At 41.0% G+C, this 24713-nt stretch overlaps 1 protein-coding gene and 1 long non-coding RNA gene across 2 annotated transcripts in view; one reads left to right on the top strand and one right to left on the bottom strand.

Moving 5' to 3' along the window:
- Positions 1–396: 396 nt before the first annotated feature.
- On the bottom strand, positions 397–6594 carry LOC118580890. Its single transcript, XR_004944570.1, has 3 exons — positions 6106–6594; positions 4452–4537; positions 397–538 (listed from the first exon to the last, which is right to left on the bottom strand). It is a non-coding gene; the product is annotated as an uncharacterized LOC118580890 (long non-coding RNA).
- Positions 6595–6716: 122 nt separating this feature from the next.
- The window catches only part of LOC118579785 (ankyrin repeat domain-containing protein 26-like), a 65043-nt gene continuing 47046 nt past the window's right edge, over positions 6717–24713 (top strand). Inside the window, exons 1-9 of the mRNA XM_036181463.1 lie at positions 6717–7164; positions 12561–12675; positions 12833–13006; positions 15999–16105; positions 17179–17240; positions 19388–19421; positions 21297–21369; positions 24239–24299; positions 24393–24544. Of these exons, the coding sequence (XP_036037356.1) occupies positions 6920–7164; positions 12561–12675; positions 12833–13006; positions 15999–16105; positions 17179–17240; positions 19388–19421; positions 21297–21369; positions 24239–24299; positions 24393–24544 (1023 nt within the window). The 5' untranslated portion in view covers positions 6717–6919. The remainder of the gene's footprint in view (positions 7165–12560; positions 12676–12832; positions 13007–15998; positions 16106–17178; positions 17241–19387; positions 19422–21296; positions 21370–24238; positions 24300–24392; positions 24545–24713) is intronic.

The raw sequence follows: 24713 nt of genomic DNA, 5'->3' as shown, positions 1-24713 counted from the left end.
CTTTAAACTGTGGTAGTGGTCCTATTCTCAATCAGTGGGATTAACACAAGAATTTTATGATATGATGGTAACTCCCAACTATCTGTGACTCCACTTGCAGAGGAATATATATATGTGTGTGTGTGTGTGTGTGTGTGTGTGTGTGTGTGTGTGTGTGTATCATTAATGCACATAAACAAATAGAGAAATTTATGATATGCATGTCCATAACTAATTTTAAAGTCTTCTATATTATTCATTCTTAAAAATTGGATAGAAACAGTTTGACTACTACTTGAAGGAAATTCTTTCTAAACTTGCCATCATGGTCTATTCCCTCTTTCATAAATAAAACTTCTTACCTTATTTTCAGAGCTTTGATATGTAAAATTTGATAAAGAGAAACTTGTGGTTTTTAAAGAAAAGAAGATACATCTTCAGTTTTTCAACTCCAGAAATCCCTCATGAGAGCACACAGATCAGGGATAAAGATGTGTCTTTCATTTCCTTGAGTTCTGGGAGCCATGCAGTACTGGAAGTAGCAAGAGACTCCGAGCTTCTGAAAAATGGGCACATTTTTCTGAAGATGCAACCCCAGTAAATTTAGTGAGTCATCCCTCCCCCAAATAACCAACTGTGCAGGACAACACCAAACCTTAAATTCTAATACTTCTTGTCAAAGCAGAAGAGAAGCAGTGGAATGCTACTCCACTACAGGACTATAACAGATCACAGTATTCAAGAAGTAAGCAAAAAGTTATGAAACACCCCAGTCTTAAAAATATCATTGAGGGGGCTGGAGAGATGGCACAGTGGTTAAGAACATTGGTTGCTTTTCCAGAGGCCAGGGTTTGATTCCCAGCACCCACATGGTACCTCACACCTACATGTAACTCCAATACCAGGGGAATTCAACATCCTCTTTTGGCTTCCACAGACACCAAGCACACATGTGGTGCAGACATACATGTAGGCAAAACATCCATACACATGCAGTTAACACTGATAAAATTAACAGAAACCATTAACACTGAAAAATTACATCTGTGAGAAAAATATGAAAAACTGATTGAAAATAAAATGAAATAAATTGCTATGAATATTAATAAAGGGAAAGGTATCAAGTGAAATTATAATATTTACAAGAAGAAACAAAAAATAACTACAAATAGGGAAGGGATTTAATGAAAACGATTCTAAGAGAATGTGGCAATTGACTTAAGGTCTAAGAGAAAGGACTGTATTTCAATGAAATTTAATGCAAATTAAAATAACTCATGTCAAATTCGAGTAGACAAAATGTATTTAAAACATAGCTACAGGGCATGCTTTCATGCTGATACTCTAGTTAGCTTTCTGTTTCTGTGACGATTTGATTTTAACTGCATCCTGGTTCTTCCTTCTCAGAATAAGGAAGTATGTAACCTTCTTTTTTTTTTTCTTTAAGTGTTGGCATTTTTAAAGATTGTGGGACTTTTAAAAGTTGGAGTGTGTCTTATATTGTAACGTTAACATTAGATCTCAGCGACAATAAATGAAAAGGGATTAGATTCACGTGATGTGTTCATATCAAAGTTGACAAAGGAGTGGATGTCACAGTTTTGCCAATTTGACACAAACCTAGAAATAAAAGGGTAGAGGAAATCTCAATTGAAGGATTACCTCCATCAGACTGGTCTTTGGACATGTCTATGGGGACATTTTCTTGCTTGTTGGTTGATGTGGGAGGGTGCAGCCCAATGCAAATGGCGTCACCCCTGGGCAGATGGTCCTGGGTTGTATAAGAAAGCAGGCTGAGCAAGCCATGAGGGTTAAGCCAGTAAGCAGCACTCCTCCATGGTTTCTGCTTCAGCTCCTGCCTCTAGGTTCCTGCCTTGAGTTCCACCTGTGGCTTCCCTAGATAATGGACTCCAACCTGAAAGCTGAATAAACTCTTTCCTCCCAAGTTGCAATTGGTCATAGTGTTTCATGATAGCAAGAGAAACTCTAAGACACAAGTGTAACAAATACCATATCTAAAAAAAATAGACATTACTTTTTATTGTTTTTTGAGACAGGGTTTCTCGGTGCAGTTTCGGTGCCTGTCCTGGAGACCAGGCTAGCCTCAAACTCACAGAGATCCGCCAGCCTCTGCCTCCCAAGTGCTGGGATTAAAGGCATGAGCCCCCACCACCTGACTTAGACATCACTTTTAAATGGCAAAACACAAATAATATTTCATTTAAAATCAGGAAACAAAAGCTTGACAATTATCCTAATTAAGGTACAAAATTAAGTAAATATAAATAATTTTAATTTATTTAAGTAGTATTTAAGTTTATTAAGTAAGGACATTAATAGCATATACAGTTGAAGAATTTGTAAAACTACTAATTTTTTTTTTTGTTTGTTTTTGAGGCAGGGTTTCTCTGTGTAGCTCTGGCTGTCCTGGAATTTGATCTGTAGACCAGGCTGACCTCAAACTCACAAATCCTCCTGCTTCTGCCTCCCGAGTGCTGGGATTAAAGGCATGTGCCACCACGACCTGGCAAAACTACTACTCTTAATTATGCAATTTTTCACTTAGAAAACTCAAGACTACTATAGAAATTATCATAAAATTCTTAATTTACAATGTGATATAGGTAAAAGATAAAATTAATAGTTTTATTCATGTTAGTAAAATTTCTCAGAAAAGGCAATCAAGGGCTGGTGAGATGACTCAGTGGGTGAAGGCACTTGCTGCTAAGCCTCATGATCTGAGTTCACAAAATAAAGAAATAAATTTGATAAAATTGGGCAGCTTCTTTAACAATGGTAAAAACAACACCTAGAAGAAATAAAAGTATAAAAACACAAATTGGGTTGTGGATTTAGCTCAGTGGTAGAGCGCTTGCTTGGCAAGCACAAGGCCCTGGGTTCGATCCTCAACTCAAAAGAAAAAAAAAAAAACCACAAATCAAGGTCTCAACAAAGAGAAATTGCTCCTGGAGAATAAGACTTGGTGGCTTGAAAAAATATATATTTTGGGGACTGTGGATGTTGCTGAGTTGGTAGAGTGCTTGTCCTGGGTTCCACCTCCAACATAACATAAGCTGGACATTATAATTCGTGCCCATAATCCTAGCACTGGGAAGGCACAGGCAGGAGGATCACAAGTTCAAGGTCTTTCTCAGTTGCATAGCTAATTAAATGGCCAACCTGGAGTAGGAGACTCTACCTAACAACAACAAGAACAAAAGTGATAATTGTACTTCAATACAAATTTAATAACTAGAAAACTAGTCTATTATTTTAAATCACTTTTGAGAATTTCATATTGTACTGTATTACATCATTTTTGCCTCTTCCCTCCTCCCTCCAATTCCTCCCATGTCCCCCTCACTGTTCCAAATTCATGACCTTGTCTACTTTAATTATTAATTATTGTTACATACACACATGCATGTATATGCATATATATGTCCTGCTGAGTTCATTTGGTGCTGCTTGTATTTAGAGCTAACCCCTTGAGATTAGATAAGCTATCAGGGTTTGTTCCTGAAAGAGACTGATTCTTCCTGTCTCAGCAGCCATTAATTTTAATTGCCTATAGCTGTTCATCTAGGAGTGGGGCCTTGTGGGATTTAACCTATCCCATTGGCTTATCAATTAGTGGTGTCACTATGCAGTTCTTGTCTAGACTACCTGTAGTAGGAATCTTAATTGGTCTTAATAAAAACCCTGAGTCAGATATCAGGGTGAAAGCTGAAAGATCAGAGAAGCAGAGCAGCCAGCCACTAGAGAGACTTCTTACCTCTACTGAATCCTCACCCTGAAAGGTACCTGAGCTCCTGTCTCCTCCCTACTTATATTCCTCTCTCTGCCCAGCCATATCACTTCCTGTCTCCACCTCCCTAGTGCTGGGATCAAAGGTGTGTGCCACCACTGCCTGGCCTCTGTGGTTAACTAGTGGCTTAGCTCTGCACTCTGATCTTCAGGCAAGTCCTATTTGTTAGATCACAAACAAAATGTCACCACAACTACCTTGATGAGATTTTAGGGGTGAAGCTTCCCTCTCATATACAGAGGACATTAGCAGCAGGTGTGCTGGTCCCCTTGTTCTAACAATCATTCCAGCCCCTCTTCCAAGCTGTTCTCTGAGACTTAATTGTAGGGATTTTGTTGTCGATGTATCAGTTGGGGGTTGGGTACCCCATGGTCTTCTATTACCACTTTCCTTAACTAGTATTATTTCTAACTTAAACTTAATTTCATATTTGAAATTTATTTTTGTTTTGTGTGTATGAATGTTTTGTTCTCATGTATGTCTGTGCAGTGCCCATGGAAGACAGAAGAGGGCACAAGGTCCCTGGAAATGGTATTACAGACCATTGCTAGCCATCATCATGTGGGTTCTGAGAAATGAATGTGAGTCCTCTGGAAGAGCAGACAGTGCTCTTATTTGCTGAGCCATATCTCTACCCCCCTCTACCTGAATTCTAAATACTTACCCTTATACTCATAGATGAGTGTAGCTCTCACTTCTCAGAGAAAGCTTCTTTGTGCAGCACATGGAGGATATTACAGAGATCCACAACTGGTCATAAAACAGAGAACAAGTAGCAGACAGTAAAAGATTCAGAGCAAAGCCCAGAGAAGTAAAATAGAGTAATAGAAGGCAGGAGCAGTGGTTTACACCCATACCACCAACATTCCAGAGCAAAGGCAGGAGAATCGCTGTAGGTTCAAGGACAGTTCAGGCTAGAGTGAGACTCTCCTTCCCCCACACCCCCATACACACACCCACACACACACACACACACACACACACACACACACTACTGCAAAAGACAAGTAGTAATAGAACTTTGTTGTGTGATATTTTGATTGCATTCTGGCAAATGAAGCTTTCTTGGAGTCAGAGGGTGGAGCTAGCCACTAGCTGACTATAGAGATTTAGAGGACTGTAGACAGAGAGGAGACAGGAAGGGGTAAGACAGGGTTGAGACCACCTCACCCCTTTTGGATGGAGGAACAGGAGAGGTAGAAACAATGGAAGTTCTTCCCAGTTCTCTGGTCTTTCAGGTTCTTACCCCAACATTTGACTTGTGATTTTTTATTGATAAAGATTAGATTAATGCTTCAGAACTTATTTCAATTTTTATTACAAAAAATAAATCCACAATAGTCAAATCATTATGAACAGAGTACAGCATGTAAAATAGATCCATACCATGTAGTAAAATTCCTAGAAAGAGGCAGTGACCACAAGACTGACTGATCAGAACTACAGCAGTGGAGTTTTGAATGTTGCAAATCTGGAGCCAAATTATGTTGAGACATCTTATTCTCCTGAGCATGTGACCTAACCTCTTTGTTACCATTAGGCAGACTCTTTGGGATGTTCAAAGTTCAGACTCCTAGTTTCCATCAATCAAAAGGGTTAAGAAATCCACCAAAAGGCACCTGAAGAGTATAACAAAGTCACTATCACCTCCAATATTGCTAAAAATCCTACCAATCTGATGTACCCACCAATGTATTTGAAAAGTATATAGATTTGTTGTTCTGTTTCTATACAACTTCTTAAAATTGGAACATGGAATGGAATTTGGGACAACCTGAACCTGTGTTCCTGGGACATGGGTGGCCATATTTGGCTCTAGAATAAATGGTATTTTATTCCCTTTGTCTTAGTTAATGTTTCTACTGCTGGGATGAAACATCATGACCAAAAAATAAGTTGGGGAGAAAAAGGTTTATTTGGCTTATGCTTCCATATGGCTGTTCATCACCGAAGAAGTCAGCACAGGAAGTCAAACAGGCCAGGAACCTAGAGGCCGGAACTGATGCAGAGTCCACGGAGGTGTGCTGCTTGCTTACTGGCTTGCTCAGCCTGCTTTCTTATAGAAGGTAGGACCACCAGTGCAGGGAAGGCACCACCCACCCTGGGCTGAGCCCTCCTCCATCAATCACTAATTACGAAAATGCCGTGTATTACGGAAGCATTTTCTCCACTGAGGTTCTCTCCCTTACAATAGTGTCAAGTTGTCCTAGAATAGCCAGCACACCCTCCGAGGTGAACTGTGTTTCTGACAAAATGATTAAGAATTTCAACCGTCAAAGCAGATACTTTGTCTGGGAAAACTATTCACTACAAATTACCTTTTCCAAGTCCAAAACCAAAACTTAAGGTCACATTGCTTCATTCAGGCCCCAGATGCAGACATTTTTACCTTCCATCAACTTGTATAACTCATACACTGTCTTCAGGCAATGAAACACAACCATTTATTCACGAATTCCCAAACCACTCAACGGGTTGGTTTGACAGAAATCTCTTCCCTTCATCTTCCACGCCACAACCCCATCCACGCTGCCTCTAGTTTGGCCTAGGTCGAGTTAAAGGAGTCGCCTGCCTAGAGGCCAATAAGTTTGCTCCCCGAGGATTATAACTGCCATCGAAATCCAAGGCCAAAGCTAAGCAGGGAAGCAGGCTCCCAGCTGCTCTAGAAGGCTCTGGGCTCGTCTGCAGGCACCGGAAAAGCTGGAGGTCCTGGAATGCTGGGTGATCGCCCTGAAGCCGCAGCTGTCCCGCGCCCTACACTAGCTGAAGGTGACTTGCACCGCCAGGGAGGAGACCTCTAGCCAAAGCCCAGGGTTACTGATGCGGATTGGCAGCTACTTGACCTCCGGGAACAGCAGAGAGGGCGGAGCCTAGCCCTGCGCATGCGTGCTGGGCACCATTTCCTGCCGGGCCTGTGTGCGCACGCGCCGGGGACTAGAAGACGCGGGTTGCTAGTTTGCAGCTTTGCTTGGTGATTATTGTGCTTTAAAACCCTGCCGAGCCATGCAGCGACTTTGCTGTTGGAACTCCGTGAAACTAGGCAGGCTTTTCAGTAGGCGATAGGGCTGCGTTGTGGAGGCAGCCGACGCCACGCCGGGGAGAAGGTGCCTGTGAGGGCCGGACCCTCTTGCCATGAAGAAGATTTTTGGCTTCAGGAGCAAGGGCCCATCGCCTTTAGGCCCCTCTGCCCGCCCGCGGAACAACTGCGTGGGCTTTGGGCGTGAGAGTGCAGGCGGCTCCCACATGCCCAAGTACCACATTCACGACAAGGATATGGGCAAGATCCACAAGGCTGCCAGCGTGGGTGATGTAGCCAAAGTACAGCACATCCTTATCCTTGGGAAAAGTGGCGTGAACGATAGAGATAAGAAGGACAGGTAATAAGTAGGGCCCGCGAGCTAGCCGGGCGGGACGTGGCCGGTCGGGGAGCACGCACCTTGTCTGGCTTCGGGGCTGGAAAGCAGGGCTTTCTCCAAGGAAACTTGACTTCCCACCTTGCACCTGGATGCCTAAGCCTTGGTGGGGTCTAGAGCGCGCACTTGTATGAGTAGCAAAGACAGCAACAGGAAAACACTCCAGCTGGAGTAAGCTCCACTTACAGTCCCCTTTATTAGCTATGTAAAGCGAGTTAACTAAACAATTAAAAAAATTTTTTTTGCACACATTTAAAAACGTTTTACATTGTAAAAATACATAATGGGAGAAATATTTCTGTTCAAGGTTAAAAATTCTTCCAGTAACATCCAATAATATATTAACGTACACCTGTGTAAATGTGTTTTCTGCTGTATTTTGAAGTAGGAAAATAGTTCTATGTTCTTGAGTAGAAGATTGATAATTCCCAGAATGTGAACAAAGTATCCTTATCACTTTTACATAAACCGAGTAAGAATATCACGTTTTAACAATTCTGAGTTTCTCGTGCTGCTTTTGATTTTGTGATGACACTGGGAAAAACCTTTCTAAAGTATAAAAACATGAGTTTTCACAACCAGTCATTTACCAGCAGCCAAGAGACCCATCAGTGAGCAGAGCAGAAATGAAAACCCAGAAGTACCCAATCAAATATATGTAAGAATTTAGATATTGATTCTGGTAACACCCCTGTCAATAGGAAACTTGGCCTTCAGGAATGAAATGCTTTTTAACTTGTCTGGAGAAAACTAGCTACAGGTTTATGTCACTAAACTAAATTCCTGATAGATTTTAATTTAGTCATTAAAAAATGAGAAAAGGCCGGGCAATGGTGGCCCTCGCCTTTAATCCCGGCACTCAGGAAGCAGAGGCAGGCTTGGCCTATAGAGTGAGTTCAAAGAAAGGCTCAGAGCTACCCAGAGAGTCCCTGTCTTGAACCCCTTCCCCCCAATGAGAAAAGGATCAAAACAAATAAGACTAAGAATGACTACACAAGCACTGTCATGTATGTGTGTGTATGTGTTGGGGACTGAATGCAGGTCATGGTGTATGCTCAGGATACATTCTACCATTGAGCTTTTTAAAAGCCTAAAATGAACCATTCTCAGGACCTGGCTAAGCAAAAGCGAGGATAAAGCAACTCTATACTTGCACAGTATTCACAATACATATATATATGAATATCACATAAAAACCATCTTCATTTTACAGAGAATTTTTTAAGTTAATGCAGAAAACCTTGAATCTAAACTATTATTATTATTATATTTAGTTACTTGTGTATTGCTGGGGATCAAACACATAGCCTTGGAAATGCCAGGCAAGTTCTCTGGGATTGAACTGGATCCCTAGCCCCTGAACTCTTAATTTGCATAAAGTTTTTCTTTATTTGTAGATTCATAAGTAATCTATGGACAGTAGAACAATATTTCGTGTCTGTTGTAAGAGCAGGAAATAAGTTGAAAGAGAAATGAAAGGGCACTTTTCAGGGCCTCCCTCAGGATGGTGAACAGTGTGACTTCCGATGCTGAAGCGTACATTGCTTAAGACTTTTCAAACAGACAAGTTGGTAGTAAGTCTACCACACGTTAAATATGTTTCTGTCTCTAAATATATTTAGGAAATAATGAGGCAATTTCTCTTTCTTGGCACTGCTTAAAATAGCAGTGTATTAAGAAGAAGCTAGAAAATGTATTTTATAAATAAATTGCAGTCCATCCATAGGATGGAATACAGGACCACTGAAGGTAGTGTAGATGCAGATATGGATTAACATGGAAAGATGGTATATCAAGTAAGGAGAGGTTATACACATATGTGGTTATGATTATACATATACACAAAGTATGATCTATCTTAGCCATAATATATTTAAAATGTGATAAAAATAAAGAATAAAGTTACTGATTTTTTTTTAGATTATAGTATAATTACATCATTTCCCCCTCCCTTTCCTCTGACCAAATGCTCCCATATAGCCCTACTTGCTCTACTTCAAACTCATGACCTTCTTTTTCATTAATTGTTACATGCACATTTGTATATGTACATACATATGTACTTCTGAATATAACCTGCTCAGTCTGTGTAATGTTACTCTCATGTATGTTTTCAGGGCTGACCATTTGATATTGGATAACCAGTCCATGTACTCCTCCTTGGGAAGACCCCTTCTCCCGCTCTTTGCTTTCCGTGGTTGCCTGTAGTTCTTTGTGTAGAGTTGAAACCTCACAGGCATTTCCCATCCACTTTGACATGTCCATTGGTGTTGTCCTTGTTCAGTTCACATTTGGCCAGTCATGTCGGTGAGATTGAGTATAACTTATGACATTTCTAGGAGACACACTCTCACAGTAATCTCCCTGTCCTCAATTCTTAAATCTTTTTACCTGTCTTCTGCAATGATCCTGAGCCTTGGGTGAAACAGTTGTTTTGTAGATGTATCCACTGGGGCTGGACTCCACAGCTCTGCAGCTTGGCTGGTTGTGGTTTTCTGTAATGGTCTGTTGCAAAGAGAAGTCTCCTTCATGGGAGGTGAGGACTATACTTACCTGTGGGTGTAAGGACAGATAGTTAGGATGTAGTTAGGGGCTGTGCTGGTTTAGTAAAGTGGTGGTTGTAGGGTCTTCTCCAAGATCCATGACTTCACTAGTCCTGGGTAGTTTTCTAGATTTCCAGGCATGCTTTCCTTCTTGTTGAATGGGCCTTAAATCCAATTAGGGTACTGTTGGTTACCATGAAGGTATGCGTGCCACTACTGAACTGTTCCATGCTTGTTGTTGTGGTCCACAGGCACCATAACTGGGTAGGACTGTTGGTTGCTTCCCTCCTTTGGAAGCTTGTATGACTCCTTCTGGGACCATAAAAGGTAGTCCTCAGGGAGGAGATATTCAGGTCAGTTCCAGCTCAGGAGCCTCTGTGCCCTATGACTGAAGTGCATGGTGTTTTCAGCAATGGGAACTTAACATTCTGCCTCTGTGGGCAACCAAACATTACTAATTTTTTGTTGTTGTTGTTGTTTACACTACTATTTTTTTTTATGTTGATTTGTATCCTGATCTTTTTTTTTTCTGTGTGTGTGGGTTGGGAGTGGGAAGCTTCTACTTTCTTGGTATGTCTGCTTCTATCCTTTAGTTTGTGTGGCTTTATCAGTGAGATGTGTTTCCTTTAGAACACAGTTGCTTTTTAGTCCAACCAATAAGACTCTATGTAGTGTTATTGTGGGGTTTGCTGGTTTCTGTGGTCTCCTCCACCCCACCCCACTGGTTCAACTATGGTTGGTTCTTTTGTATTCATGGTGTAGAGGTTTGATGGTGTACTGTTAGTCCTCTGCCAGCCCCTAATTCTCATTTGTTTATCTGCTCCTGTCATGAACCATGTGTTATGGTTGTCCTTCCTCCTTGTGTGTAAAATCCGTCCTGCTGGCATGATGGTTCTGAATTCCTTTAGTTTGTGCTTGTCTTAGAAGCTCCTTATTCCTGCCTTGGATTTTAAAAGACTAACCTTGCTGGATATAGTAATCCTTGTTGGCAGTTGTTTGCTTTACTGGCTTAGGCTATGTGGTGCCACATTTTCCTGGCTGTTAGGGTTTCTGCTGAGAAGTCTTGATGTTATTCTTTGGAGATTGGTTTGGTGTGAGGGTGTCAAATCCCCTAGAACAGGAGTTACAGACAGTTGTGAGCTGCCATGTGGGTGTTGGGAACCCTCTGGAAGACCAACCAATCCTCATAACCGCTGAGCCATCTCTCCAGCCCCTTGCCTTTTGACTCTATTGTGAGCCTAAATTGAGACTCTAAATGTTTCATATACTTGGATGTCCTTAAATTTGGGAAAATTTCAGCCATACTTTCATTGACCTTTGTTTTTTGTTTTACATTTTTAGTTTGTATCTTTAGCACCTTAAATTAAATTGTATTTGATTTCTTAATTATGGCATAGTTAATGAAAGTTGTGATCATGGTTTTTCTTTTTCTTTTATTGGTAAGTACCAGTAAAGTGGTGTCCTTGACCTCGGGTCAGTCTCTGACATTCTTCTGTGTGTTGTCGTCTGTTGGTATTTTCCACTGTGGATTTTATTTAATTTGTTTCAATATCTTTGCATGATTTATTATCCATATTGTTGTTTTTTTCACCTCCTGTTTTGAATTATTTCATTTATCTGCTCGTTTGAACATTCTTAAACCATTCATCGTTTTACAAGCTGGACTTTTGAGTTCTTTACCTGGCATTCAGCCGCTCGAGCTTCTTAGTTTGTAGAGGAATCATTGTCTTGTCTCTTCATAGTGCCTGTGTTTTTAAGTTACACGTCTGTTGTGATACATGCCTCCTCTGGTTTGAGTTGGGAGTCTTGCTGAGCAGCTTTCTCTTGAGGGCTCAGTCCCAACCAAGTACTGCTCAGTAAGGCTACAAGCAGCCATCGCCACCAGTCACCAAAATAGCGCAACCCTATTTTAGCTGGTGTTGTATTGAGCTGAAGCCGGGTCTGGTCAGTTGTCTGTTTTAGTACGCTGTGCACAGAAGGCAGGGTCACCGGCTTCTGTGTCCCTCACAGCCCTTGCTGACTGCTGCCTTCGTGTGTCAGTGTGGCCATGTGGAAACCTCTCCCACTTCATGCCCATCTCCAAGTCTGCTACCCAGACCCTGTGGCTTCATGTCCTCAGGCTCCCTGAGGTTGTAATTGCTTCTTGTTTTCAGATAACTAGAGTAGCCCAGTCTCAAATAATCAGCCCACACTCAGGATGGAACCTGGCTGTATCACTTGAAGAAATGGGAAGCAACAAAATACATTTTTTCCTTCAGTGCTGGCCTGTCACCTTGGAGTAGTCACTGTCTTTCCTCTCTCCCCATTCCCAGACTGTCATTCTGTGTGTGTGTGTGTGTGTGTGTGTGTGTGTGTGTGGTCTCCATGCATGCATGCATGCCATGCTGTGCACGTGGAGGTCAGATGACAAGTTTCAAGATTTTAACATGAGATTTGGGGAGTGTACTCAGGTCGTGAAGCTCTTGTGGAAAATGCCTTTGTCCATTTCATGGATGAGAAAATGAGGCAGAGAAAGGCCAAGTGATGGCTTATGAGTAGCAGACCTTAAATTTAGAGTGTTGATATCCAAGTCAAGCTAAATCCAGAGGCTATACTTCTTTGCAAATTGGCTGCTCTGGGCTAGGAACTAATGGCTTATTTGGCTTGAGTCTCAGGGCTTCATTGCAGCACCACACACACCATCCAGTAGGTTGTCCATGAATGTTCTGCTGCCAGAAGAAAGAGGAGACATTACATACTGTTTGGTGTTTACATTACAGGAAATACGTTTTTGGATGATGTTCTGTGATTTGCTAAAGAACACTCTCGTTCTCACAGAACTGCTCTCCATCTTGCCTGTGCTTATGGCCATCCAGAAGTGGTGACTGTCCTAGTGGAGAGAAAATGTGACATCGATGCCCGCGACGGCGAGAACAGCACAGCTCTCATTAAGGTACATAGTGACCAGTGGTTCAGACTGAGATGGATTTGCCTTAACTGCTTAGGCGAAAAGAAATCTCTTTCATTGAAATGTAGTAATAATGAATTCTAAACTGTGCTTCCTTTGAACTCCTAAACTGATTATCTGTTTCTTGATGCACTAACGACAGGCCGTGCAGTGCCAGGAAGAAGAATGTGCGGCTATACTGCTGGAGCATGGTGCTGATCCAAACGTGGCGGACAGCAGTGGTAACACTGCCTTGCACTATGCTGTCCACAGTGAGAACACCTCCCTAACAGCCAAGCTGCTGGCCCACAGTGCAAACATAGAAGCCAAAAACAAGGTATAATACCGACTTTATTTCCTAACAACCACAGTACATTCACCAGTGACATATTGCAATGGTTGTTCTTGTCACCATGATCGGATTGAGAGAACACACTTGTGTGTATTTTTGTGAGGGTATTTTCAGAAATGATTAGATCATGAGGACTCTGGATCTAATCAGTGTTTTAACCCATTGGTGGAATCTAAGGTTGAATGTAATTGCCCCTTAAAGGTACGTTCATTGTGATAAAAAGAATCCGTACGTCAGTATCAGAAACTCATGGGTTAAACCATTGCCTTATTTTCTTTTTATTACATTTATTTATTTGTGGCTGTAGGATGCGTGTGTGTGTGTGTGTGTGTGTGTGTGTGTGTGTGTGTGTCACAGCAGACATGTGGAGATCAGAGGACAACTTTAGGGAATTGCTTCTCTCCTTCCGCCGAATGGGTCTCTGGGTTGAACTTGGGTTGACAGGCTTGGCAGTGAGAACCATTACCTGCTGACCCATCTCCCTCACCCACCCCCCTGCACCCATTCACCCAATTGCATTTTTAAAAGGATTCCTTTTTACCCTTTTAGAAAAATTAGATGTGTTAGGGGCTCTAGAGATGGCGCAGTGGTTAAGTGCACTCGTTGCCTTACCTAGGACCCGAGTTCTGTTCCCAGCACCCACACAGTGGCTCACAATCATCTGTAACTCCTATTCCAGGGACCCAACACCTCTTACTCCTTGTGTTTAACTGCTCTTGCATCTAGGTTATTCTTCTTCTCCTGAGACTGTGCAGTGCATCATTAGGTTGTTTGTTTGAGAGCACTCACTCAAAGCTGTAACGCTCCTCTTGGGGCCTCCTTCAGTGTGTCCCAGAGGTTCTGGTGAGGTGTCTGTCCTTTTTCATCTGATTCTCGGAACTTAAAATCCCCCTGCCCCAATTTCTCCAATCACCAGATATTTGTGTAGTTTCCTTGCCTTTGATTGCTACTTCTACTTCCCTATGATCATACAAGGAATTGTTTTGGTTCTTTTTTACTGTTAGACTTGATTTGTGGTCTAGACTGTGGCATGTTTTAGAGAAATTTGCGTAGGCTTCTTCGAAGAATGTGGATTCCATATCTGTTGAGGGACATACTCTGTAGAATAGTTAAGTGCATTTGAGCTGTGGTGTACTTGAACTCGGGAGTTTCCTTCTTGACCTTTGGTTTGAGTGAACTATCTGAAGATTAGAGCAGGGTGCTGAAGTCACCCACTGTTACTGTATTAAGAGCTGACCTTTCATGATCATTGTAATTTGTTAGTTTTTCTGTTTTCAGACGCTGTCTGTCCTCTCATTTGTCATCTCTTAACCTTACGGTGGGTCTGCTGCTCTGCCGCTTTGGACACCACAGCTCTCCTGCTCATCTGTTCCTCTGGTGGAACTCGGGAGCCCATTTTCTTTTCCCACTGTGGGATCAGGTCGAGAGGCGTGTACGGCAAGTGCTTTACCCACTGAGCCATCTTGCCGGCCTCCTGTAAGGATCTTTTGTAGTGGTGGCCTGACTGTTGAGAATTGCCTCAGTGTGTGCTTGTCGTGAGGTGTTCTTATTTCTCAGTCAGTTATAAATGATAGCCCTGCTGGGTAGAGCAGTCTAGTTAGCAATGCCTTACTGTCAGGGCTTGAAATAACTGTTCCCTGTGTGCACACAGCTCTCCTGGCTTAAGATTACCGATGACCATCTGACGTGTTTGCCTTTTGAGTCCATTGGTGTTTTTCCCACACCACTTTTCCTATTGTTTGTGCTCTTTGTGTTTTGACGTCTTCACTGTTCTCTGCCATGGGGCGGGTCTTCTCTGTCATGTCATTGGTGCCTCTTGGTTGGGGAGCCTTCTTTTTTTACACTTATGCTTTTTGTTGCTATTATAATTTCATTGGACAGGTTTCCCTTGCCGTTAGGTTGTCTCAGGACCTTTGTCTACCCCACTAGTTTGTAAGCATTACGTTTGTATTGGTGATTTATATTTTGTCTAAGAGTAAAAGCAAAAACCAAAAACCTGGGTTTCAGTTAAAATATACTAGAGTGAAAACAAATGAAAAACAATAGATGTGAACAGGTATCCAGGATCTTCAAAAGCAAGAACTCTCCCTCCTGTGCTTCCCAACAGAAACAGCATTCCTTCATTTTATAAGAGAAAACCCACAGACCCACTCTCACCCACAGTCATTTCCCAGACCCAACTGTTTCTTTTTGTTTGTTTGTTTTGTTTTTGTTTTTTTGAGACAGGGTTTCTCTGTGTAGCGCCTTTCCTGGAACTCGCTTGGTAGACCAGGCTGGCCTCAAACTCACAGAAATCCACCTGCCTCTGCCTCCCGAGTGCTGGGATTACAGGCGTGTGCCACCACCGCCTGTGTATTAATAAGCAATGAATGTCCATCTGTGTCTATGGCTTTCATTCAGTGCCATTTCCTTAGTGACTCACGTGGAGCAGGCATGTCTGACAGTGGATTCTGGGATCCTGGCATAATACATAGCTGAGAAGCAACAAGTTTACAGTCCAGAGCAGTGGTTCTCAGCCTTCCTAATGCTGCGACCCTTAATACAGTTCCTCACGTTGTGGTGACTCCCAACATAAAATCATTTTCATTGCTACTTCATCACTGTAATTTTGATCCTGTTGCAAATTATTATGTAAATATCTGATTTGCAGCTCCAAAGAGTTACAGCCCACAGGTTGAGAACCACTGGCCTGACAGGAACTTCCACATAATAAAGATTGGATAAAGTTGGAGATTTCCTTTACTACTAATAGATATGTCCCACACTGTTGTACAGTTTATTAAATGGTACTTTTGCTCATTAATTCAATGTGGTGCTTAAATTTTGTAGTTATTTTGGAATTACTGAAACAGAAGATGGAATGACTTGTCTTCCAGAGATGCGCGATTGGCTGGATTGCACTCATGTAATTCCTAAGTACAGTTCAGTTGAGAAGTCAGCAAGTTGTGAATTATAGATTGCTTTTAATGTCTTATAGGATGACCTCACACCTCTGTTACTTGCTGTAAAGGAAAATAAACAACATATTGTGGAATTTTTAGTAAAGAAGAAAGCAAGTATTCATGCAGTTGATCAGCTTGGAAGGTATAGTAATTTGTTCTTTCAAGAAACAGTTGGGACGGGTGGTGGTGGCACACGCCTGTAATCCCAGCACTCGGGAGGCAGAGGCAGGTGGATCTCTGTGAGTTCGAGGCCAGCCTGGGCTACCAAGTGAGTTCCAGGAAAGGCGCTACACAGAGAAACCCTGTCTCGAAAAACCAAAACCAAAACAAACAAACAAACAAAAAGAAACAGTTGGGTCTGGGAAATGACTGTGGGTGAGAGTGCTTGCTGTGTGTGTGACTCCGTAACACTCATGTAAACCAGGCATGGCCGTGCATGCTTATAACCCAAATGATGGACGCTCATATAAACCACGCGTGGCTGTGCGCGCTTATACCCCAAATGATGGGGAGTGGAGAGAAACTTACCAACCAAGGTGGACTGGGGAATTTCAGAAATGACCAATCGTTTCCTTTAATGAAAGTGAAGTCATTGGTAGAAATAATGAGAAAAGGGAGTTTTAGATTCACATAGTACTAAGCTTAACTTCCGGCTTCCTTGTATGAAAAGGGGGTTGATCTGTCCCTTGGGTTGTACCAGGGCTGAGGAGATGGCTCGGTGGGGAAGAGTGCTTGCCGCACACGCAGACCGTAGTTAGAACCTCCAGCCCTGGGTAAATAGCCAGGCGAGGCTGTGGGTGTCTGAAATCCTAACATCGAGGGGGCAGAGATAGGCAGGTCCAGGGGCTTCCTGGCCAGCCTGCCTCGCCTGAAAGGTTTTGGCTAAGCAGCCAGAAGCACTTCTGGTTTGGTGAAAGAGCCTGTTTTAAAGGAGTAGGGTGGAGGGTGGTAAACCAGAAGCTCACCTTTGGGGCCAGGCAGGCTGGCCAGCAAGCTCCCGGACCTGCCTTATCTTTTCAGTGTTTTCCTCTCCTCAGAAGCACACTCAAAAGCTTGGAGAGCTTCTACATTTGAATGATGTGGAATATGATTCTGATATTAGCTCTGGTTTTGTTTGTAATACTGTTATGAATTTAATTAATATATTTAGTAATTGTTTTGCTTATCAGGATTAAAATGGTAATTTTTGTCATTTTTTTTTTTTTTGTAATATAGCAACAGACAGTTACTTGAATATGATGGAAAGAGACTAAAATATTCTGAAAATAGCAATCCAGGTAAGTTTCCTCCTGAAGAATCACTCTTTGTGGGACTTCCCTGAATAAACATGGAAAGTTAAGAAAGTTTTGATCACAGAAGAGCAATATAAAACAAAATTCACTGTATAAGTGGCATTTGTACCTTTTTCTTTATTCTCAGTCTAGAATTGAGGATTATTTAAGAAATTAGTTGGGCTGGAGAGATGGCTCAGAGGTTAAGAGTACTGACTGCTCTTCCAGAGGTCCTGAGTTCAATTCCCAGCATCCACATGGTGGCTCACAACCATCTGTAATGAGATCTGGCACCCTCTTCTGTATACATAATAAATAAATAAGTCTTAAAAAAAAGAAATTAGTTAAAGGAAATTTACAGACTAAAACAGTATTCCATAAAACATAATAATTTAATTTAAGCCCCTGAATTCCATTAGGAAAGTGATTTTCAGTTATTTTAACGTGGCTGTTTCGTCCATCCACACTACAGCAAGTTGCACTTAGCATAAGAACGGATTACACTTATTAAGAGAATGTCATTTTGGTTGTTGGAGTCACTAATAAAGTCTTGCAACTAAAAGTAGGTACAATCTTTATCTATTTCTTCCCTATGTATAGAATTAAAATTGTTCTCTGTGTTTTCAGAGACTTCAGTTTAGGAGAGAATACCAGTATTGCCCTTTGATCTTTTCATAGTAGGCTTACTAAATATTGTCCCCAACAATAAATATCTTCTTTTTTTCCCTTTTGTTACTGTGTGTGTATGTGTATGTGCACGTACTGAGAATGGAACCTGGGACCTTACATGCTTGTTGCATGCTAGTAACTTTAGTGTTGGGGGAAGTTTTAGGTTCACAGCAAAATTCACAGGAGGGAACAGAATCTCCCATATACCCTGTGACTCCCAAACGTCCATCCTCTTACATGTGTAGCAAGTGCACGTGCTAAGACCGTTCACTGCATTGACACAGTGTTGTTACTCCAGCGTGTCTGAGACCGTTCACTGTACTGACACAGCGTTGTTACTCCAGCGTGTCTGAGACCGTTCACTGCACTGACACAGCGTTGTTACTCCAGCGTGTCTGAGACCGTTCACTGCACTGACACAGCGTTGTTACTCCAGCGTGTCTAGCTTGCATGTGCTTCACTTGCAGTCCTGTACAGCCCACGGCTTTAGGCCAGCATATGACTTGTCATTCCCACTCTGGTTTCCAAATCAGAATAATTCCATTGTCCTAAATATTCCCTGGACTCCACCTATTTCTTTCTCCTGGACCCCCACCCCCTGGCAGCCACTGCTCTTTTTACTGTCTTCAGAATTTTACCTTTTCCTGCATAGTCCTGTAGTTGGAGTAATACAGTGAGTGCATTTCCCAGTGTTTGAAACATTAAGTTCACTACCAAGGTAACTGAATGTAGTCATTTAAAGTATCCTTGCTTCTACCACACTGCCAGGCCCGGTTTGTTTTGTTCTGTTTTGTAGAGCATGTTCTCTACTGCTGAACAAAGCCCCAGACTTGGCATAAGTAGCATCATGGGAAATGCCAAGACACCGAGTAGTTTGTTTAATTCATATTTTGCATGAAAGTAGAAAGATTTTTTTTTTTCTTTTACCAGGGAAAGCCAACAGTTGTCACATTCTGAAAACTTGAGTTAATAGTCTTATTTTTATACATTAAAAAAAAAAAAAAAAATCAGCTACGTCCTGGAAATTGCACAGTATTCCGAGATTGTGCTTATTTGTGGCAGGGTTTTTATCCTCAACTGCAGCATTGACTGAAAACCTGGGAAAGCCATGTTGTATCATAACAAAATAATTGTACTTCCGTAATTGTTCCCAGTGCTATTGGTCCAGAAAAATCCTGCCTATGATCTGGATCCTGCCAACTGTGCCATCTCCTGTCACTGTGATACTGTTCAGTTAGGACTGTGGTCACAGTACTGTCTGTTTGCCTTTAGGGTCAGATTTTCATACATTCTGTCCTTTCTTGGAGTTGATAAACACAAAGAAGGTGGGACAAGCATCCTTAATGGATTAATTACCTATCAGTAGTATTATTAGCATTCATTCTAGGATAGCCTCTAGGTGTAGTACCAAAGAGAAGCATAAATAATAATAACACATTGTTCTAGTGTTAATTTTAAATGTACTTCATATTTTTGTTTAACAGTGGATAACGGTTCTGAAGATGAATCTTTAACCAGGTGGGTAAGAATATATAACATTGTTAAAATTAAATGTTAACTGATTAGAGAGTGCAGGGGATAGAAACCGAGATTTAAGTGTTCCACTGTGAGCTGGATATTGTGTGGTATGATTAACGTTTATTTCTCGTGGTGGCCACGGGGCTTTGCAAAGCATCTGCTCTTGTTAACCCATCTCCCCCTCTGCTCTCCTTACAACTTACTAAGCTGCAGTCACTCAGAAAGATTAATTAGCCCATGGTTAATTGGCACCTTATCTCTGATTTGACTTTCTATTTTAACAAAGGTTTATTTATTCATGCTAAGTTTTTTTGAATTATTATTTTATGTTTATGAGTGTTTTGCCTGCATGTAAGTCTGTGCCCATGTGTGTTCCTGGTACCATGGAGACCAGAGGAGGCGGTCAGATTCCCTGGAACTGGAGTTACAGGTGCCTGTGAGCTGCCCGTGTGGGTGCTGGGAACCGAACTTGGGTCCTTTGGAGGAGCATCCAGTGCTCTTAATTGCTGAGCCGTCTCTTCAGCCCCCAAACCCAGTCTGCCACCCCCTGCCTAGATTGATGAGGGTCTGTGCATCACTAGATAAGGTTTAGGACAGGACAATTTAGGAAGTCAAACGCAGTTATGCTAACTTTGATCGAAGTCTTCCTTAGAAGTAGTTATACTTCTAGAGTTTGCCCTGCTCTGCATAGTGAGTGTTTTTAACTGCTGCATCATCTCCCAGTTCACTTCTCGTTTCTCTAACCGGTTTTTAACTTGTTTTTAATTTTCATAACTGATTTTTCTCAACTAAAATAAATTTTTCTTTCCTATTTTCTTTTTGTCAGGTAAGTATTCCTGACACTCTTTAGACAAAGTAAAAACCACTAGAATTTCAGAATTTTAAGGAAACTTAGAAAGTTTCTGCTGAAAATTGTTAAACATAGTTTGAGCTCCTGGGCAGTCCTTTGGCAGACAGGAATGTGGTTCCACATCTGAAGTCACCCCACTTCACAGGAGGAAGTATAGAGCCCCTCGCGTACCAGCAGACTGGAGGTGCGCGTGTCTGTCCCGTGTCAGGTGTCCCCTATCTGCGCCTCTTCCCAGCTCATGTCCTTAGGGTAGGCCACAGCCTGGTCAGTCACAAGCTTCCAGGTGGGTGGCAGGGGATGGAGACATCACTCACAGGAAGATACAGTTGCTTCCTATCATCATTTGAGCCCACCCTTATCTCAGGATTTGTGCCTTCACGAGGTGAGGGTTTAAAGGCTGAAAATTGCCATTGAGCCCTGCAGAAGAGGGACCTGGGAGTGGAAACCCAGGAATGAAGGTGTGGAGCTGTTCATAAGGAAGTAAAAGGTACAGGGTCCGAGTACCTATGATGGCTTTCAAGTGATTGGTAGTTTATGTGAACTTAAGTAAGACATGACGTATTTAGAAAATAATTAGATTTTTATAGTTTTTAACATTTTAATATCTAGAAAATGTATTTCCAACAACATTAGCTTGTACTTAAGTATACTTAAAATAATTTTCAAGCCCTTTAAATATTTCATAGGATTCCCTATACTGCTTTATGGTACCTGGGAGTTATAGGGTCCTAGGTCTTGCTACATAACCCTCCCCAGCCTTCAGCACTTCGTGTAAACAGACTGGCCTTCAACTTGTGGCAGTCTGACCCACTTTGTGATTGTAGGCATGTGCCATCAGTCCTGGCTTGAAGGGTCTTAATTAAGTCTTTCCAGACTGAGTACAAGGCTGCCATCTTGGACAGGGTCGTCAGATTCTCTTCAGTTTTGCAGACCAAAGTGATAGTCAGATATCCACAAGGTAACTAGTTGTTCCTAGATGTCTTTTAAGAACTCGGCTTAGGGTGTTTGTTGGCTATTGTTCTAAGGTCTTCTCATACACCTGATCCTGCTGATTCCTGGCCTACATCAGATGAAGATGACTACAATTTTGATAGCAAGGTAAAATGTAGTTTCATGAAAATAATGGTTTTGTTTTGTTGGTGTTTGCTCTTAGATTTAGTGGTGGTCTATCACTGTTTTATGTGGAGTATTAATTAGAGAAAACTACTTTGTAGAACAGTGACTAATCAAATGTGTTTATTTTGCTGATTATCAAAGACTGATTGTTCCTTGGGGAGGTAGAGGCTAGAAAAATAAATGAACCAGAAAATCCACAGTGACAGGAAAATTCCATCAAGAAAAACTTCTTACGATACAGAAAATATGAGATTGAATCAAAAATTACTTCAATAAATATACCTTATTAACACTTGTAAATTATATGGATATGACTTTTATAATATACCCAAATTAATATCTGATGGGCCCAGTAAGTATAGTAAATCATAGACTCTTCATGGTGCCTTTATGTTCAAAGTTGTAAGCGCACAGCATACAGTTTCTGTCTCTCTTTTTTTCTTAGTATGATATAGTTTTTGTTTTGTTTTTTGTTTGTTTGTTTTTCAGGACAGGATTTCTCTGTATAACCCTAGCTGTCCTGGAACTCACTCTGTAGACCAGGCTGGCCTGGAACTTACAGAGATCTACCTTCCTCTGCCTCCCAAGTGCTAGGATTAAAGGCAGGCACCAACACTGCCTAGCTGTATGATATAGTTTTTAGGTGAGCTTTTTCTGTTATTTCTATTCAGTCTGCATATAAATTATCATAGTACCAGAAATTGTAAAAATGCTCCAACTTAAGTCTGTTTATTAAGTCTATATTAAGAGGGTTTTCCCACATCATTTCCTCCAGTTTTAACTATATATTTGAAGAGTAGGTGTTCTGCCCTAAAGGAAGTCTTTTGAATTTCTAGAACTGTGGCTTACCTTTCTATTCCCTTTTACTGTAAACTCAGGTGCATTGTGTTGAGGAAATGTCACATATAAAAACATGAAGTCTATTGAATTTCTAAAAGCATGCTTACCTTTTTATTTCTTTTTGAGATTTAGATGTAAACTCATGTGAGCTACATTGAGAAAATGTCATGTAAAAAAGCAAAACAAAACAAAAACACCAAAAGCAGATTAGAAGAGTATCATGAAAAGGAAGAAGGTACCAGTATATGTCTACTGTCCTGAAACTGGATTTTCAGTTATCAGTGAGATGCTTAAAATATCTTAAGCTTATTTTGAGCCCTCCCATATTGGATTAAGTAATATATTTTTGAAGCTATATTTTACCTATAGAATTTTGATTAACAAATCTTTCTCTAAGAAAGACATTAATGGAACATTAGTTTTACAATGTTTCCTTCGTCTAGTAATGATGTTTCATCTCTCAGGTGATGGTAGAGAACCATGATTAACTAATAAAGCATTATTTTATAGTACAGAATTAAACTTGTCATTATAGTAATACCTACAAATTATAAAAACAAATCATTACTATGGATGTATTGTGAATCAAGCTCTCATACTTTTGGACAAATCTGAGGCTTCAATGTTGTGCTGGATAGTTTCATGTCAACTTGATACAAACCAGAATTATCTGAAAGGAGAAAACCTCAATTGAGAAAAATGCCTCTATAAGATTGGGGTCTAAGGCATTCTCTCAATTAGTGATTGATGGAGGATGGCCCAGGCCATTGTAGGTGGTGCCGTCCCTGGGCTGTTGGTCCTGGGTTCTATAAGAAAGCAGGCTGAGCAAGTCATGGGGAGCAAGCCAGTAAGCAGCACCCCTCCATGGCCTCTGCATCAGCTCCTGCCTCCAGGTTCCTGTCCTGTCTGAGTTCCTTTCCTGACTCCTCTGATGATGAACAGCGCAGTGGAAGTGTGAGACAAATGAACTAACTCCTCCCTGACTTGCTTTGGTCCTGGTGTTTCGTCACAGCAGTAGTAACCCTGACCAGGACAGGTTTTCTCCTTTCTTCTTCTTCACTTAAACTCATTCAGTGTTCTCCTCCCTCCTTCACTCTTTCTGCCCCCCTTGCCTCTTGAATGTCCACACTTCTCCCCAGGGTACATGTCCCACGTCTTCAGAGCCTTGTGCCGGTGTTTATCTCTTTATTGTTGGCATATCGAGTCACATCCTTCTCTTGAGTTGCTGTGTGGCTTTGCCAGTCTTTGCCATACAGTAAAAAAAAAAAAATTATTCTTTTTTCCCTTCTCTTCTAGAAAGATACATATATATATAATAATTGCCTTTTTGCTTTTTGGCACACAAGGTAGAATAACTGACACTGTTTTCCCACAGCTGCAGAAAAATAAGCTCTCACAGTTTCTCCTCTAAAAGTAATTCATGCAAATGTAAGACAGGTGGTGCATTCAAAGTATTTTAAATTTCTTTTTCTCCTTTTTTCTTTTCTTTTCTTTCTTTCTTTTTTCTTTTCTTTTTTTTTTCTTTTTTTTTTTTTGGTTTTTCAAGACACAGTATCTGTGTAGCTTTGGTTCCTTTTCTGGAACTCACTTTGTAACCCAGGCTGGCCTTGAACTCACAGCGATCCACCTGGCTATGCCTTCCTAGTGCTGGGATTAAAGGCATGCACCACCACTGCCTGGCTCATTATTTTAAATTTCTTAAATGTTAATGTTATCAGAAGTACTCTAAATTGTGAATAAATTTTTGTTGTAGGTTATTTTCATTTAAGTAATACACTAAAGGATATCACAAAATTGTGTAATAATTAGGTAGAAGGAAAGTAAAATTTTGATATTTGTATCCCATGATCTTTATGTAGTAGAGATTTGTGGTTAGTAAATAGCAGGATTAATATTTGAATCTATCTGAAGAATTCAGAAACATTCTTTGTGTTAGATCAGATAAGAGTGAATATTATGATTGTTTTATTTTTATTATATATTATTTTTGAAATTATTTTTGTTTTTCTAGAATGTCCCCAAAATTAATTTAACAGAGCTGTGGACAGCTGCTCAGCAGTCCAGGAAAAACCGTAAGTCATTTGTAGGCCTGTTCTTCTGCTGTCCATTGATCTCAAAGCAGATGTTCTCATGTGGTCTTTTTGTTTTGTTTTGTTCTGTAATAGAAACAGAATGTGGCTTTGAGAACCTAGGAAGTAGAATCCTGTCTGACAGTAGTCATTCCAATAGTGAAGATGAAGATGGAGCTGAAATCGGTCCTGGACCATCAGCCAGAGTCCAGACCTTTTTTCCATCCTGCCAGTCACCTGACCCAATGGTTTGTAAATTCTTTTATCTTTAAAGCTCAGGAATCGCTTTTGATTAGATGGGGTTTTGGGAGAGAGGGGTCCTTTCTCTTATCATGTAAATATTGAATCATGTTCTTTTTTTTTTTTTAAAGATTTATTTATATGAGTATTTTGCTGCATGTATGTATACTTGTAGCC

The sequence above is a fragment of the Onychomys torridus genome, chromosome 3 (assembly GCF_903995425.1).
Source record: "Onychomys torridus chromosome 3, mOncTor1.1, whole genome shotgun sequence".
In the NCBI taxonomy this organism is placed as follows: Eukaryota; Metazoa; Chordata; class Mammalia; order Rodentia; family Cricetidae; genus Onychomys; species Onychomys torridus.
The sequence above is the reverse complement of the archived record's forward strand: the minus strand, read 5'-3'. Positions and strand labels throughout refer to the sequence as shown.